Source organism: Berghia stephanieae, chromosome 10 (genome assembly GCF_034508935.2).
Source record: "Berghia stephanieae isolate SIO BIC M18660-M18661 chromosome 10, UCSD_Bste_1.3, whole genome shotgun sequence".
Taxonomy (NCBI): domain Eukaryota; kingdom Metazoa; phylum Mollusca; class Gastropoda; order Nudibranchia; family Aeolidiidae; genus Berghia; species Berghia stephanieae.
This window is the reverse complement of record NC_088369.1, coordinates 16,478,288-16,493,287: the sequence shown is the minus strand read 5'-3', so window position 1 is coordinate 16,493,287 and position 15,000 is coordinate 16,478,288. Positions and strand designations below refer to the sequence as shown.

General features: G+C 40.5%; 1 protein-coding gene across 1 annotated transcript in view; it reads left to right on the top strand.

Moving 5' to 3' along the window:
• The first annotated feature begins 2,049 nt into the window (after positions 1-2,049).
• The window catches only part of LOC144980592 (methanethiol oxidase-like), a 44,516-nt gene continuing 31,565 nt past the window's right edge, over positions 2,050-15,000 (top strand). Inside the window, exon 1 of the mRNA XM_078928269.1 lies at positions 2,050-2,376. Within this exon, the coding sequence (XP_078784395.1) occupies positions 2,373-2,376 (4 nt within the window). The 5' untranslated portion in view covers positions 2,050-2,372. The remainder of the gene's footprint in view (positions 2,377-15,000) is intronic.

Below are 15,000 nucleotides of genomic sequence, written 5' to 3'. Positions count from 1 at the left end.
GTCTACTTCCCATAACTTTGCTGGATATTGTCGGGATTCGTCGGGTTTCGGCGGGTTTCGGCGGGTTTCGGCGGGTTTCGTAAAAAAGACACACCGCTTTATTACAACTCATTACATTGAACATGAATGTCACAAAATTGAAAGACTAAAACAATCTAACACCAAACAATTCTACCAGTCAATACAAGATCTAAGTGGAAAACGCCCAGTCGTGGCAAGAAAATACGTTAAAGACGCAAACGGTAATATACTTATCGACAACAACGAAATTTTGGAACGTTGGGCAGTATACATAAAAAAATCTATACGCGGATGACAAAAGAGGGATGAGCTTGGATAAAGAAATCTCTACTGTGAACACGGGTCCCCAGATTATACGAGAAGAAGTAGAAGCTGCTTGCAAAGAGATGAAAAGGGGAAAGCGGGGGGCCAAGATAGCTTCTCAATAGAATTGATTGACGCCCTCGACGATCTTGGAATAGACATTTTGACAAAAGCCTTTAATGTCTTATATGAAAAGGGTGAATTGCCTAATGTCTTAAGACAATCGGTATTCATTACGATACCCACAAAAACAAGGTACTATTGACTGTGACCAACACAGAACAATCAGCATAATGAGCCACGCCAAAAAAATTATGTTAAGAATACTTATGAAAAGAATGAGGAGCAAGATCTCTCCAGAGATGAGGGACGAGCAGTTTCGTTTTGTTAAAGAAAAGGGTACGGTAAATGCAATCTTTACATTGAAAACATTAATGCAACGGTCAATCGAAAAACAAAAATCACTTTATCTATGCTTCATTGATTATTCCAAAGCTTTTGATTCAGTACAGCAAGGGTAAATCGTTCGAATCCCAGTGGCAACGCTGCTTAAAAAGAAAACAAAAACATCGATGCACCTGGCTTGTCATGTTTAGGCAAGGGCATGAGAGTTGATAGTTGACGACGACAATATCATTACGTGACAAGCCGTGGATGTGTTGACAGTTGACACATTGGGTTTGACCTCTAATCAGGTCATCTTGTCGACTCGCAACTTCCAACACACCAGAGAAGACGGGGGACACCATAGAAGACGGGGGGTGGGGGGGGGGGGCGGGAAGAGACAGACCTGAGCGATCGTTAACTTATAGTTAGAACGAAATTGACGTCACTCGGGTCTTTGTTATTGCTCTTTTGCCATCCGTGTTTATGAGTAATTGATACTAAACTGTGTATGAACCAGACTATAAACGTTCAAGGTTACACATAGTTTTGTGTGTTGATCCGTTATTTTTCCGGATGGCAATGCTGTGAGTTTCTTAGCGAAGCGCATACTATCTTTAGCCTGGATGTCATTTAGATTAGTGCAGCGTCTAGTGAGTTGTCGTTAGTAGTGCTCATGGAAACAAGTGGTCCCATTGGTTGAACTATTGAATACAACTCACGATTTGTTTTCTTTTGTGGCCAAAGACATATTTTAACTTCATTTTTATTTGGTCAGTGTCAGGCGTAAACTATAGATAGAATGCGCTTGGCCAAGGAGTTCACAACATTGCCATCCGGAAGTATAACGGACCAACACACAAACTCTGTGTAACCATGAACTTTTACAGTCTGGTTAATACAGTTTAGTGAGAACAACTCACAAACGCGGATGGCAAAAACAATAACAAAGGCCTAAGTGACGTCATCTGCATACTATCTATACTTCCGGATGGCAATGTTGTGAACTCCTTGGCCAAGCGCATTCACAGAGAGAGAGAGAGAGAGAGAGAGAGAGAGTGTGTGTGTGTGTGTGTGTTTGTGTGTGTGTGTGTGTGTGCTAAAGAGAGAGTGAAATATATATATATATATATATATATATATATATATATATATATATATATATATATATATGAGAGAGAGAGAGAGAGAGAGGAAGAGAGAGAGAGAGAGAGAGAGAGAGAGAGAGAGAGAGAGAGAGAGAAGGAAGGAGAGAGACGAGCGTTTCTGTGTGCGTGCGTCGCTTCACCTCGTGATAATAACAAATTCTGTCCTAGTAGCCGAGATAGGCCTGTATTATTATACAAGTCTTACAGACGAGCATTCCGTGTGAGAGGGGTGTAGGGTAACACGTTGTTGGTTGTCACTGTGTGATTGTGTGCAAATTGACCTCGGATTTCGGATAGGGGAACGGGTGTAACTACTAACTACTCCATAGTCAAACTGCTGGAAGTATCTAGAACAAGGACTTGTGGCAACGTTTAAATTTGTACCAGTTTTAGCCGAGCCCCAGTGTCATAACGATATAATTTGGTTTATTTGATAAGAATAATATACAGAACTTCTCCGTGAGTTACTGTATAACATCTGTTTTCATCAAAAAGACTGTGCTGTGATTATTCACAATGGGTAAGTCAACTAACTATACTAACTTTTCAAATTTCTTTTCTATTTGGGGGAATGCGTTTGTAAAGGGTTATTTCCCTTCGTTGTATCCAACACAGTGAACACTATTCTTTTATGAAGGATAATACACATGTATAATGTCAATGTGCGGCTATGGGGTGACACGCGCTTTCGGATCGGAAGGTTCTGTGTTCGAGCTTCGCTCGGCGCATAGTTGAGTCCTTGGAAAAGGGTCTTTATTTACTCACATTCTCTCACCGTACTCGTAGTGTAAAATGAGTACTTGGCCGTCAACAGCGTTGTCTCTGTCAGAAAATAAATTGTACTATCGCCTGACAGGTGTCATATCACTTTCTACGTGTTACATGTTGCTGTTGGCCAGGGACCCCTTGTAAAGCGGTTTAAGCACGTTTCGTGCATGTTGCGCTATATAAAATCTCAAGGTTTTTGTTCTGGGATTTTTTTTTCAGGCTATTGTTCTATTAGAAAAACAAGACACGTTATTTCCTCTTTAATCTTCTCCTTACCCCACCCATAGGGAATGAGATTAGCGGAAGAGTAGCGTCCCTTGATTGGACGCCACCCATAGTCTGTGACGTAACCGGCGGAAAGTTATTAGAGAGAGAACGTCATGTTGGTTGTGCGCATGCGTCTCTCGTCCTCGCTTTTGAGGACGAGAGACGCATGCGCACAACCACATGACGTTCTCTCTAATAACTTTCCGCCGGTGACGTCACAGGCTATGGGTGACGTCCAATCAAGGGACGCTACTCTTCCGCTAATCTCATTCCCTATAGGAAAATCGTCACATTCGTTACGATGCAGCCAACAATTTTCTTATTCTGATTTCATTTTGTTGTAGTTATAGCCATAAAAACTCGACACTGTGTTGCAGAGCTCATTTTTCTGAACAAAATATAGATAGTTCGAAGATGACGTCACTTAGGTCTTTGTTATTGTTTTTTGCCATCCGCGTTTATGAGTAATGCTCACTGAACTGTATTAACCCGACTATAAACGTTCATGGATACACACAGCTTTGTGTGTTGGTCCGTTATACTTCCGGATGGCAATGTTATGAGCTTCTTAGCCAAGCGCTTACTATCTATAGAATATACACGTTACTATTCTGTTTGAAAAATCTATTTTTGTGTGTTCGGCGAGTGTGAAGTTTCGGGTAAAATTCTGAAAATAGCTGGTAAGGAGAGAGTTAAGACATTCAAGAAGTGCAGTTTTCTTTGCATGATGAAAATATTACTTGAGCAGAAAAAAACAACTTAAGAGCATTTTTATATTATCGTTATATCCACTGAAAGTGGTCAAAGCGCTTTACAAGGAGTTCCTAGCCAACAGCAACACGTATCACGTAGGACGAGACAAAATGCCTGTTAGGCGATAATATTACTATTTTTTCCCGACTGAGACAACGCTGTTCGCGACCAGGTTCTTATTGTACACCTGAGTGTGGTGAGAGAATTTGAGTGAGAGTGGGACACGAACCCTGGACCTTCCAGCCCGAAGCCGAGTGCCTTATTTACAAGATCACATAGCCACACAAGTCACACAAGATTTAAGAGTACATATTTTAAAAACCATCACCTACCCCTTCTCCTCCTAGAACTTTTCTTATTTTTGACCTTAAAACCGACAGACTGTGACCGTGACCGGGATAACCAAGCCCGGGCCCGGGCCCTAACCATTTCACGGGTCAATGAATTCTCGGTCCCATCTGCAGTACTCTACACAACCCCATATTTTAAAATTTGGCCAGAAATTCAAATTGAAATATCGATCAATTTAAATGACTCATCTTGGCAATAGCACTCAAACCCGGGACGACATCTTTTAAAATTCGGCCAGAAAACTTGTTCTTCAAATATCGATCAATTTAAATGACTCATCTTGGCAATAGCACTCAAACCCGGGACGACATCTTTTAAAATTCGGCCTGAAAACTTGTTCTTCAAATATCGCCGAAGTCCCGAGTTTGAGAATTTTTTGCCAAGATGAGTCATTTAAATCGATCGATATTTGAAGGACGAGTTTTCTGGCCAAATTTTAAAATATAGGTTTTGGCAGCGTACGGCAGTATATTTTATAGACACTGTTTATTCTTTTTACAATGCTTCGTTTGAAGCGCTTGGCAAAGTTCAGTGCCGTTGTACTTATTGATAGCACACGCTTCCCTTGTCATTAGCATCGAATTCAGTTAGCTTTTTCAGATAGCACTGCGGCTGACGCCTGGGTTATTCCATCCAGTCGCCACTGAGAATAGACCCTAGACACCCATTCCACTATGGGATGAATAAAGGGAATTTTATTATTAATTTAAATAATTTTTACTCTTTTATTTTTTTAAACAGCTTGATATTGTATAAAGAGCAATATCCACTAAACGTGCTCATAGCGCTTTACAAGGGGTCCCTAGCCAACAGCATCACGTACCATGTATAACGAGACATGACGCCTGTTAGGCGATATTACAATTTTTTCCCGATAGAGACAACGCTGTTGACGGCCAGGTATTCACTTCACACCTGAGCACGGTGAGAGAAGTTGAGTAAAGAGCCTTTTCCAAGGACTGAACCTCGCGCCGAGTGAGATTCGAACCCAGGACCTTCTGATCCGAAAGCGAGTGTCATACAACTAGACCACTTAGCCCTGCATTGATTGTGATTGATATAATATTTGTCAATTCACTTTTGGGAGCAGATTTCATTTCGACATAACACTGTGGGCGACAAAGAATTATTTCATAAAGTAGATTTAACCCTAGCCCCTTCTCTCTCTCTCTCTCTCTCTCTCTCTCTCTCTCTCTCTCTCTCTCTCTCTCTCTCTCTCTCTCTCATTCTCTCTCTCCCTCTCTCTTTCTCTATCTCTCTCCCTCTCTCTATCTCTCTCTCCCTCTATCTCTCTCTCCCTCTCCCTATCCCCCTCTCTCTCCCCCTCCCTCTCTCCCCCTCCCTCTCTCCCTCTCTCTCTCCCTCTCTACCTCCCTCTCCCTCTATCTCCCTCTCTCCCCCTCTCTCCCCCCCTCTCTCCCCCTTCTCTCCCCCCTCTCCCCCCCCCTCTCTCTCCCTCTCTCTCTCTCTATCTCTCTCTCCCTCTCTCTCTCTCTATCTCTCTCTCCCTCTACTATCTCCCTCTCTGTCTCCCTCTCCCTATCCCTCTCTCTCTCTCTCTATCTCTCCATCTGTCTCTGTCCCACTCTCTGTTCCTCTCTCCCTCTCTCTCTCTATCTCTATCTATCTCTCTCCATCTCTCCATCTGTCTCTGTCCCTCTCTCTGTTCCTCTGTCCCTCTCTCTGTTCCTCTGTCCCTCTCTCTGTTCCTCTGTCCCTCTCTCTGTTCCTCTCTCCCTCTCTCTGTTCCTGTCTCCCTCTCTCTATCTTTCTCTATCTCTCTCTATCTCTCCTTCTGTCTGTGTCCCTCTCTCTGTTCCTGTCTCCCTCTCCCTCTCTCCCTCTCCCCTCCTCCTCCCCCCATGTATCATCCATACGTTGTGGAAACCCACCCTAACCTTTTTCCAAGAGTAAGGCACACATTGAACGAAGCTTTTAACCCTCTCCTCACCAGCTGTAGGAAAATCGTCACATTCGTTCTTTTAACCCTCTCCTCACCAGCTGTAGGAAAATCGTTCACATTCGTTCTTTTAACCCTCCCCTCACCAGCTGTAGGAAAATCGTTCACATTCGTTATTTTAACCCTCTCCTCACCAGCTGTAGGAAAATCGTCACATTCGTTCTTTTAACCCTCTCCTCACCAGCTGTAGGAAAATCGTTCACATTCGTTCTTTTAACCCTCTCCTCACATTCGTTACGATATAACCAATAATTTTCTTATTCAAATGTCTCATGTACATCATGAAATTTAAAGAGAATGAACAGTGAGTATGTTGTAGAGAATGTTTTGCTCAAGAAATAATGTGTCGCAAGAATTATTGCACTGTTTGAGTGATAAAAAGTCTATTTAGTGTTAGTTGGGTGTGAAGTTTTGGGGAAAATCTTGAAAATTAAATTAAATTGAGCTTTTATATAGAGCAATATCCACTAAACGTGCTCAAAGCGCTTTACAAGGGGTCCGTGGTCAACAGCAACATTTAACATGTAGGACGGGACATAACGCCTGTTAGGCAATATTACAATTTTTCGGACAAAGACAACGCTGTTACCGGCCAGGTACTCATTTTACACCTGAGTACGGTGAGAGAATGTGAGTAAAGAGCATTTTCCAAGGACTCAACTATGCGCCGGGCGCGAGGCTCGAACCCAGGACCTTTCGATCCGAAAGCGAGTGTCATACCACTAGACCACATAGCCGGTAAATGGCTGGTAAGGAGAGGGTTAAGGCGCAATAATTATTGCAATTTTTTGTCATTAGCCTAAATCTGTCACACAAACGAAACGATGCCCTATTATTCAAACAAGATATTTTTGCACGATAAAGCACTGCTATAAATGAATGATACGTGTATTAACCGTGGGTTTAAGTTCATTAATTGGTCATTTATCGCTGTGATTCATTATGTAAATCTCTGGAAAAGACTGGGAAAGACTGGGTAATAGAGGTAATGCTCTTTTTTTTTCATGATTATGCAAATCAGATTTAATGGCGAAGGTTCGATATTATACGATTCTTTCACCTCTTTGTATTAATTAAACGAGTTATTTTTATCGTACTCAATAACACGACGAGCTAGAATTTTATTTTTGCCCTACATGTTTATGAGTAGTTTACTAAACTGTATTAACCAGAGTATAGATAGTTCGAAGATGACGTCACTCAGGTCTTTGTTATTGTTTTTTGCCATCCGCGTTTATGAGTAATGCTCACTGAACTGTATTAACCCGACTATAAACGTTCATGGATACACACAGTTTTGTGTGTTGGTCCGTTATACTTCCGGATGGCAATGTTATGAACTTCTTAGCCAAGCGCATACTATCTATATAAATCTTCAAGGTAACATATTATTGTTTTGTGTGTTGGACCGTTATATTTCCGGATGGCAATGTTGTGAGTTCCTTAGCAAGCGCACAGCAACTATAAACGTTCAAGGTTACATATATTCATGTGTGTTTGTACGTTGTATCCGGCTGGCGTATATTGCAATTATTTTACATAACGCATAGCATCAATGCGCAATTAAGACCCCGAAATACAGCCAGGCTGTAGACATCGTGCGGCTATGTGGTCTTGTGGTATGACACTCGCTTCGGATTGGAAGGTCCTGGGTTCGAGCCTCGCTCGGCGCATAGTCTAGACCTTGTAAACTGCTCTTTACTCACATTCTCTCATTGTAAAATGAGTACCTGGACGTTAACAGCGTTGTCTCTGTCCGAAAAAAAATTGTAATATCGCCTGACAGGCCAGGGACCCCTTGTAAAGCGCATTGAGCACTTTTTGTGGATATTGCGCTATATAAAAGGCTCAAAGCTCAATAGAAGATGCCACACAACCAAACGTTAATCACAACAGATACCTGACAGACTGTGGCCGTTATCAAAGCACTTGGGTGTGGATCCTGACCTCCCATAGTGGGCAGGGAGGTACATGCTGTGTCTTCTATCCCCCCATAGTCGTTTTCCAATTGTTTCCTGTCATTGTCTTAGAATGAGATTACTTAGTTTTGTCCTCATCCTTGCCGGAGTTCCTTGGCTGGGAGGGAAACAGTCGAATGTATAGTTATAGTTTTGGGAGATGATATTTTTTTCCTTGTAAATCATCTCTCTGTTATGCATTGGATTATGTTTAGTTTACATATTATGTTATATGATTTGTAAACATGTGAGTGTATTCCTCTTTGTTGGGACCTGTGCTTGTGTCTGGATGAGACTTTTAGGTGATCTCAAACTAAGTACTTTGACGGTGTGCTCTTGGAATCTAAATTTGTTTCCTATTTGAACCAATTCCCATTTGCCTTACCTTTTCTTTTGTGCTTTAATTGTAATTCTAGAACTTTTTACTATCCTATTTTCTTCCTTTTTACTGGCGCTTATATGACCTCAATGTGTTGCAAGCGCCGTAAAACCCTTAAAAACCTAACATTACCAAAGCACGCCTAACGGTCACATCAAACCTTCCACAGCGTCACAACTATCGTCTCACTTCATATTCATATTTCATTGCCATTCATTCCCCTCGCCTTCTAAAACTTCACAACTGCCGCCTCGTCCTTAAGGGGAAAAATGCACATAAAATTGGCTTTTCACGTCCATCACAGGCCAAAAGGGTCACATTTCAAAGTCATTGTGTAACAACTAAACGCCTGGGGTTGTGAAAAGTAACGTACAAAGACGTATTTAACAGCTTCGTATACATATAAAGAGACCGAAATACCAAAGACGAAATGTTTTGGGGTTGAAACCCTTCTCCAAGCCGTAACAAAATCTGTAAAATCTTATTATACATCACTGCACTTTCAATCCAGATCGAGTGTAGAAAGGTTATTTGGAACGAAGTCAGAATGCAAACGCGTGAAGAAGGGTTTTGAGCCCACAACGTTCGGTGTTTTGTTATTTTTTATTTTTTTATTTATTTATTTTTTTTTTTTGAGCTTTTATATTCATTTTTTTAAACTTTATTTTTTTAAGGCTCGCCTTATTATATTGATTTAGACTTTTTTTAAAAGTTACTTTTAATACAAGATTTTAGCCACATCGTACTTCGAGTTGTGTAAACAAAGAAAGATTCATTCACACCTGAGTCGTGTGAGGTAATTTATGTTAAGTGGCTTACCCAAGGATCAGAATGTTACACTACCATTATCACCCATCCGACCACTGCCAGCGCTTAACATCCAATTGATATTTTTGTGACAAGAGAGAATGTAACGCTTAACAACACAACCACAATAAATATGAAAATAACTATAATAAATATATTTATTTTATCCTCTTGGTTCCTTGGTGGAACATAAGGCGCCTACAAAGTTCCTCCAGGCATTCCTGTCCTGGGCCAGCCAGCTCAGCTCATTCCATGTCTTTCCAGCTTTGTTCATCTCCTCTTCGACTGTACTTACACAACGTGCCCAATGGTCTTCCTCTCTTTCTCTTCCCCGGTGGTGACCATCTTTGTTCTGTGTTAGACAAGTCCAGGTGCCCAATGGTCTTCCTCTCTTTCTCTTCCCCGGTGGTGACTATCTTTGCTCTGTGTTAGACAAGTCCAGGTGCCCAATGGTCTGCCTCTCTTTCTCTTCCCGGTGGTGACCATCTTTGCTCTGTGTTAGACAAGTCCAGGTGCCCAATAGTCTGCCTCTCTTTCTCTTCCCCGGTGGTGACTATCTTTGCTCTGTGTTAGACAAGTCCAGGTGCCCAATGGTCTGCCTCTCTTTCTCTTCCCCGGTGGTGACCATCTTTGCTCTGTGTTAGACAAGTCCAGGTGCCCAATGGTCTGCCTCTCTTTCTCTTCCCCGGTGGTGACCATCTTTGTTCTGTGTTAGACAAGTCCAGGTGCCCAATGGTCTTCCTCTCTTTCTCTTCCCCGGTGGTGACCATCTTTGTTCTGTGTTAGACAAGTCCAGGTGCCCAATGGTCTGCCTCTCTTTCTCTTCCCCGGTGGTGACTATCTTTGCTCTGTGTTAGACAAGTCCAGGTGCCCAATGGTCTTCCTCTTTCTCTTTCCCGGTGGAGACCATCTTTGTTCTGTGTTAGACAAGTCCAGGTGCCCAATGGTCTTCCTCTCTTTCTCTTTCCCGGTGGAGACCATCTTTGTTCTGTGTTAGACAAGTCCAGGTGCCCAATGGTCTTCCTCTCTTTCTCTTTCCCGGTGGTGACCATCTTAATGCTGCGTAAGGCAGTCTGGACTTTTTCATTTGAAGAACCTGACCCAGTCATTGCCATCGTCTGTGCTTGACTTCATCCACAACGTTTTTCATTCTTGTGGGCCTGGAAATTTCTTCGTTTGTAATATTATGTTGTTGCCAACCAAGTTTCAGGATTCTGCAGAGGCATATTTGTTCAAACCCTCTAAGGCGACTCTCTATCTACTTGTTCATTCTCCAGGTTTCTGCTGCAAACAGAACAGACCTGATCCTTAATCGAGTATTATTTTGGTGTTTGGGTGCAAGGATGTTGGATTGGTAGATAATTATTTTGGTGTTGGTATACAGCGTTGTTGGAATGGTAAATCATTATTTTGGTGTTGGTATACAGGGTTGTTGGAATGGTAAATCATTATTTTGGTGTTGGAATGCAAAGATGTGGGATTGGTAGATCATTATTTTGGTGTTGATATGCAAAGATGTCGGATTGGTAGATCATTATTTTTGGTGTTGGTATACAGGGATGTTGGATTGGTAGATCATTATTTTGGTGTTGGTATACAGGGATGTTGGATTGGTAGATTATTATTTTGGTGTTGGTATACAGGGTTGTTGGATTGGTAGACCATTATTTTGATGTTGGTAATCATGGATGTTGGATTGGTAGACCATTATTTTGGTGTTGGTAAGCATGGATGTTGGATTGGTAGACCGTTATTTTGGTGTTGGTAAGCATGGATGTTGGATTGGTAGACCATTATTTTGGTGTTGGTATACAGGGATATTGGATTGGTAGATTATTATTTTGGTGTTGGTATACAAGGATGTTGGATTGGTAGATCATTATTTTGGTGTTGGTATACAAGGATGTTGGATTGGTAGACCATTATTTTGGTGTTGGTATACAAGGATGTTGGATTGGTAGATCATTATTTTGGTGTGTGGTATACATGGGATGTTGGATTGGTAGATCATTATTTTGGTGTTGGTATACAAGGATGTTGGATTGGTAGATTATTATTTTGGTGTTGGTATACAAGGATGTTGGATTGGTTGACCATTATTTTGGTGTTGGTATACAGGGATGTTGGATTGGTAGACCATTATTTTGGTGTTGGTATACAAGGATGTTTGATTGGTAGATTATTATTTTGGTGTTGGTATACAAGGATGTTGGATTGGTAGACCATTATTTTGGTGTTGGTCTACAAGGATGTTGGATTGGTAGATCATTATTTTGGTGTTGGTATACAAGGATGTTGGATTGGTAGACCATTATTTTGGTGTTGGTATACAAGGATGTTGGATTGGTAGATCATTATTTTGGTGTTGGTATACAAGGATGTTGGATTGGTAGATTATTTTGGTGTTGGTATACAAGGATGTTGGATTGGTAGACCATTATTTTGGTGTTGGTATACAGGGATGTTGGATTGGTAGACCATTATTTTGGTGTTGGTATACTAGGCATGTTGGATTGGTAGACCATTATTTTGGTGATTGTAACATGGATATTGGATTGGTAGACCATTATTTTGGTGTTGGAATACAGGGATGTTGGATTGGTAGACCATTATTTTGGTGTTGGTATACAACGATGTTTGATTGGTAGATTATTATTTTGGTGTTGGTATACAAGGATGTTGGATTGGTAGACCATTATTTTGGTGTTGGTATACAAGGATGTTGGATTGGTAGATCATTATTTTGGTGTTGGTAAGCATGGGATGTTGGATTGGTAGATCATTATTTTGGTGTTGGTATACAAGGATGTTGGATTGGTAGATTATTATTTTGGTGTTGGTATACAAGGATGTTGGATTGGTTGACCATTATTTTGGTGTTGGAATACAGGGATGTTGGATTGGTAGACCATTATTTTGGTGTTGGTATACAACGATGTTGGATTGGTAGACCATTATTTTGGTGTTGGTATACATGGATGTTGGATCGGTAGACCATTATTTTGGTGTTGGTATACAAGGATGTTGGATTGGTAGACCATTATTTTGGTGTTGGAATACAGGGATGTTGGATTGGTAGACCATTATTTTGGTGTTGGTATAAAAGGATGTTGGATTGGTAGACCATTATTTTGGTGTTGGAATACAGGATGTTGGATTGGTAACCATTATTTTGGTTGGTATATAGCATGTTGGATTGGTAGACCATTATTTTGGTGATTGTAACATGGATATTGGATTGGTAGACCATTATTTTGGTGTTGGAATACAGGGATGTTGGATTGGTAGACCATTATTTTGGTGTTGGTATACAAGGATGTTGGATTGGTAGACCATTATTTTGGTGTTGGTATACAAGGATGTTGGATTGGTAGACCATTATTTTGATGTTGGTATACAAGGATGTTGGATTGGTAGACCATTATTTTTGTGTTGGTAAGCATGGATGTTGATTTCCAAATATTGCTGAGCCCATTAAAAGTGCAAGCTGCAAATCCAATTCTAATACTAACGTCTTTTTTCATTTCAATGTTGCAATCGACTGAGATGTCACTGCCCAGTATTTGAAGTTTTTCCACTTCCTCAAGGTCTGGGTGGGGATCCTGGGAGGTACATACTGTGTCTTCTATCCCCTTATATCTGTTTCCAACATGCTTTCTGTCTTTGTCTTGGAATGAGATTACTTGGTTTTGTCCTGGCCCTGTTAGGAGTCCTGGCTGGTAGGGAAACAGTCAAATGCATAGTTATTGTTTTGGGACATGATATTTTTTTCCTTGTAAATCATCTCTCTGTTATGTATTGTTATATTTGTTATTTTTAATGTGTATTCCTCTTTGTTGGATTTTGTGCATGTGTCCGGATGAGACTTATAGGTGATCTCAAACTAAGTACATTGGTGGTATGCTCTTGGAATCTACATCTGATCCCTATTGTTCCCAGTTCCCCTTTGTATTACTTTCTCTTGGCTGCTTTAATTGTAATTCTAGAACTTTTTACTATCCCATTCTCTTCCTTTTTACTGATATGACCTTAATGTGTTCCAAGCGCCGTAAAACCCTTTAAAAAAAAAAAAAACTTCCTCAAGGTAGGTGCCTTTTACTGTTTTAAAATTGAATGAACATAATAAAATCTACAGGGACCAGAGAGAGATTATATCTCGCACATTTTCTCTTGTATAGAATAATAAATATAAGATAAAAACTTGAGGGCTTAAATGGAGATAATATATTGTCCTCTTTTTCTCTCTGAATAAATATTATAATAAAACTTGAGGGCTTAAATGGAGATAATATATTGTCCTCTTTTTCTCTCTGAATAAATATTATAATAAAACTTGAGGGCTTAAATGGAGATAATATATTGTCCTCTTTTTCTCTCTGAATAAATATTATAATAAAACTGAAGGCCTTGAATGGAGACTTATATCCAATCCGTTAAACTCTTGATTAAAAATTATTATTAAAAAATCTGATGGGGTTTATTTGGAATTTTGATGCCTCGGGGATTGAACCTGTATTTATGCTTCTGTGTGTGTGTTTGTGTGTGTGTGTGTGTATGTGTGTGTATGTAGTTGGTATAATTAAAAATAATCAGCATTTATTATTTGAGTCAAAGCTATGGCTAGATAATGATAGTAATGTGTTATTATGTTGTAATTATACAAGCTATTTTGATAATAAATACTAGGGCATTACGTCAAAGCTTAATGTCCAAAACAACACATGTGTTTTATGTCCCAATAAAACATAATACTTATATTACATTGTCATGACTAGGCTAATTATAAACACACAAGTAAACAGGTCTTTAGTTAACATGACGTTTATGAGTGGGTACGTGGCCCACGTGATCATTATAAAAAATATTTTAAAAATAAAAAAATGAGCTTTTATATAGCGCAATATCCACTAAATGTGCTCAAAGCGCTTTACCAGGGGTCCCTGGCCATCAGCAACATTTAACATGTAGGATGGGACATGACGCCTGTTTGGCGATGTTTCAATTTTTTTTCGGACAGAGACAACGCTGTTAACGGCCAGGTACTCATTTTACACCTGAGTACGGTGAGAGAATGTGAGTAAAGAGCCTTCTCCAAGGACTCAACTATGCACCGAGCGAGGGTCGAACCCAGGATCGTCCGATCCGAAAGCGAGTGTCATACCACTAGACCACATAGCCACACCATTATGGCAGGTCTATTGACGAACGCGTTATGGGCCTGTTTTAACATGGTTGTTTTGGGGAATATGTAACGTTGGATTGAAAATAATTATAACGAGACAGCAATGTGTCCGTAACACACACATACCCACGCATACATACACACACACACATACACACACGACATACACACACGACATACACACACGACATACACACACGACATACACACACGACATACACACACGACATACACACACGACATACACACACGACATACACACACGACATACACACACGACATACAAACACGACATACAAACACGACATACAAACACACACATACACACACATACACACACATACACACACATACACACACATACACACACATACATACACACATACATACATACATACACACATACATACGCACATACATACGCACATACATACGCACATACATACGCACATACATACGCACATACATACGCACATACATACGCACATACATACGCACATACATACGCACATACATACGCACATACATACGCACATACATACGCACATACATACGCACATACATACGCACATACATACGCACATACATACGCACATACACGCACATACACGCACATACACGCACATACACGCACATACACGCACCTACACGCACATACACGCACATACACACACATACACACACATACACACACATACACACACCTACACACACCTACA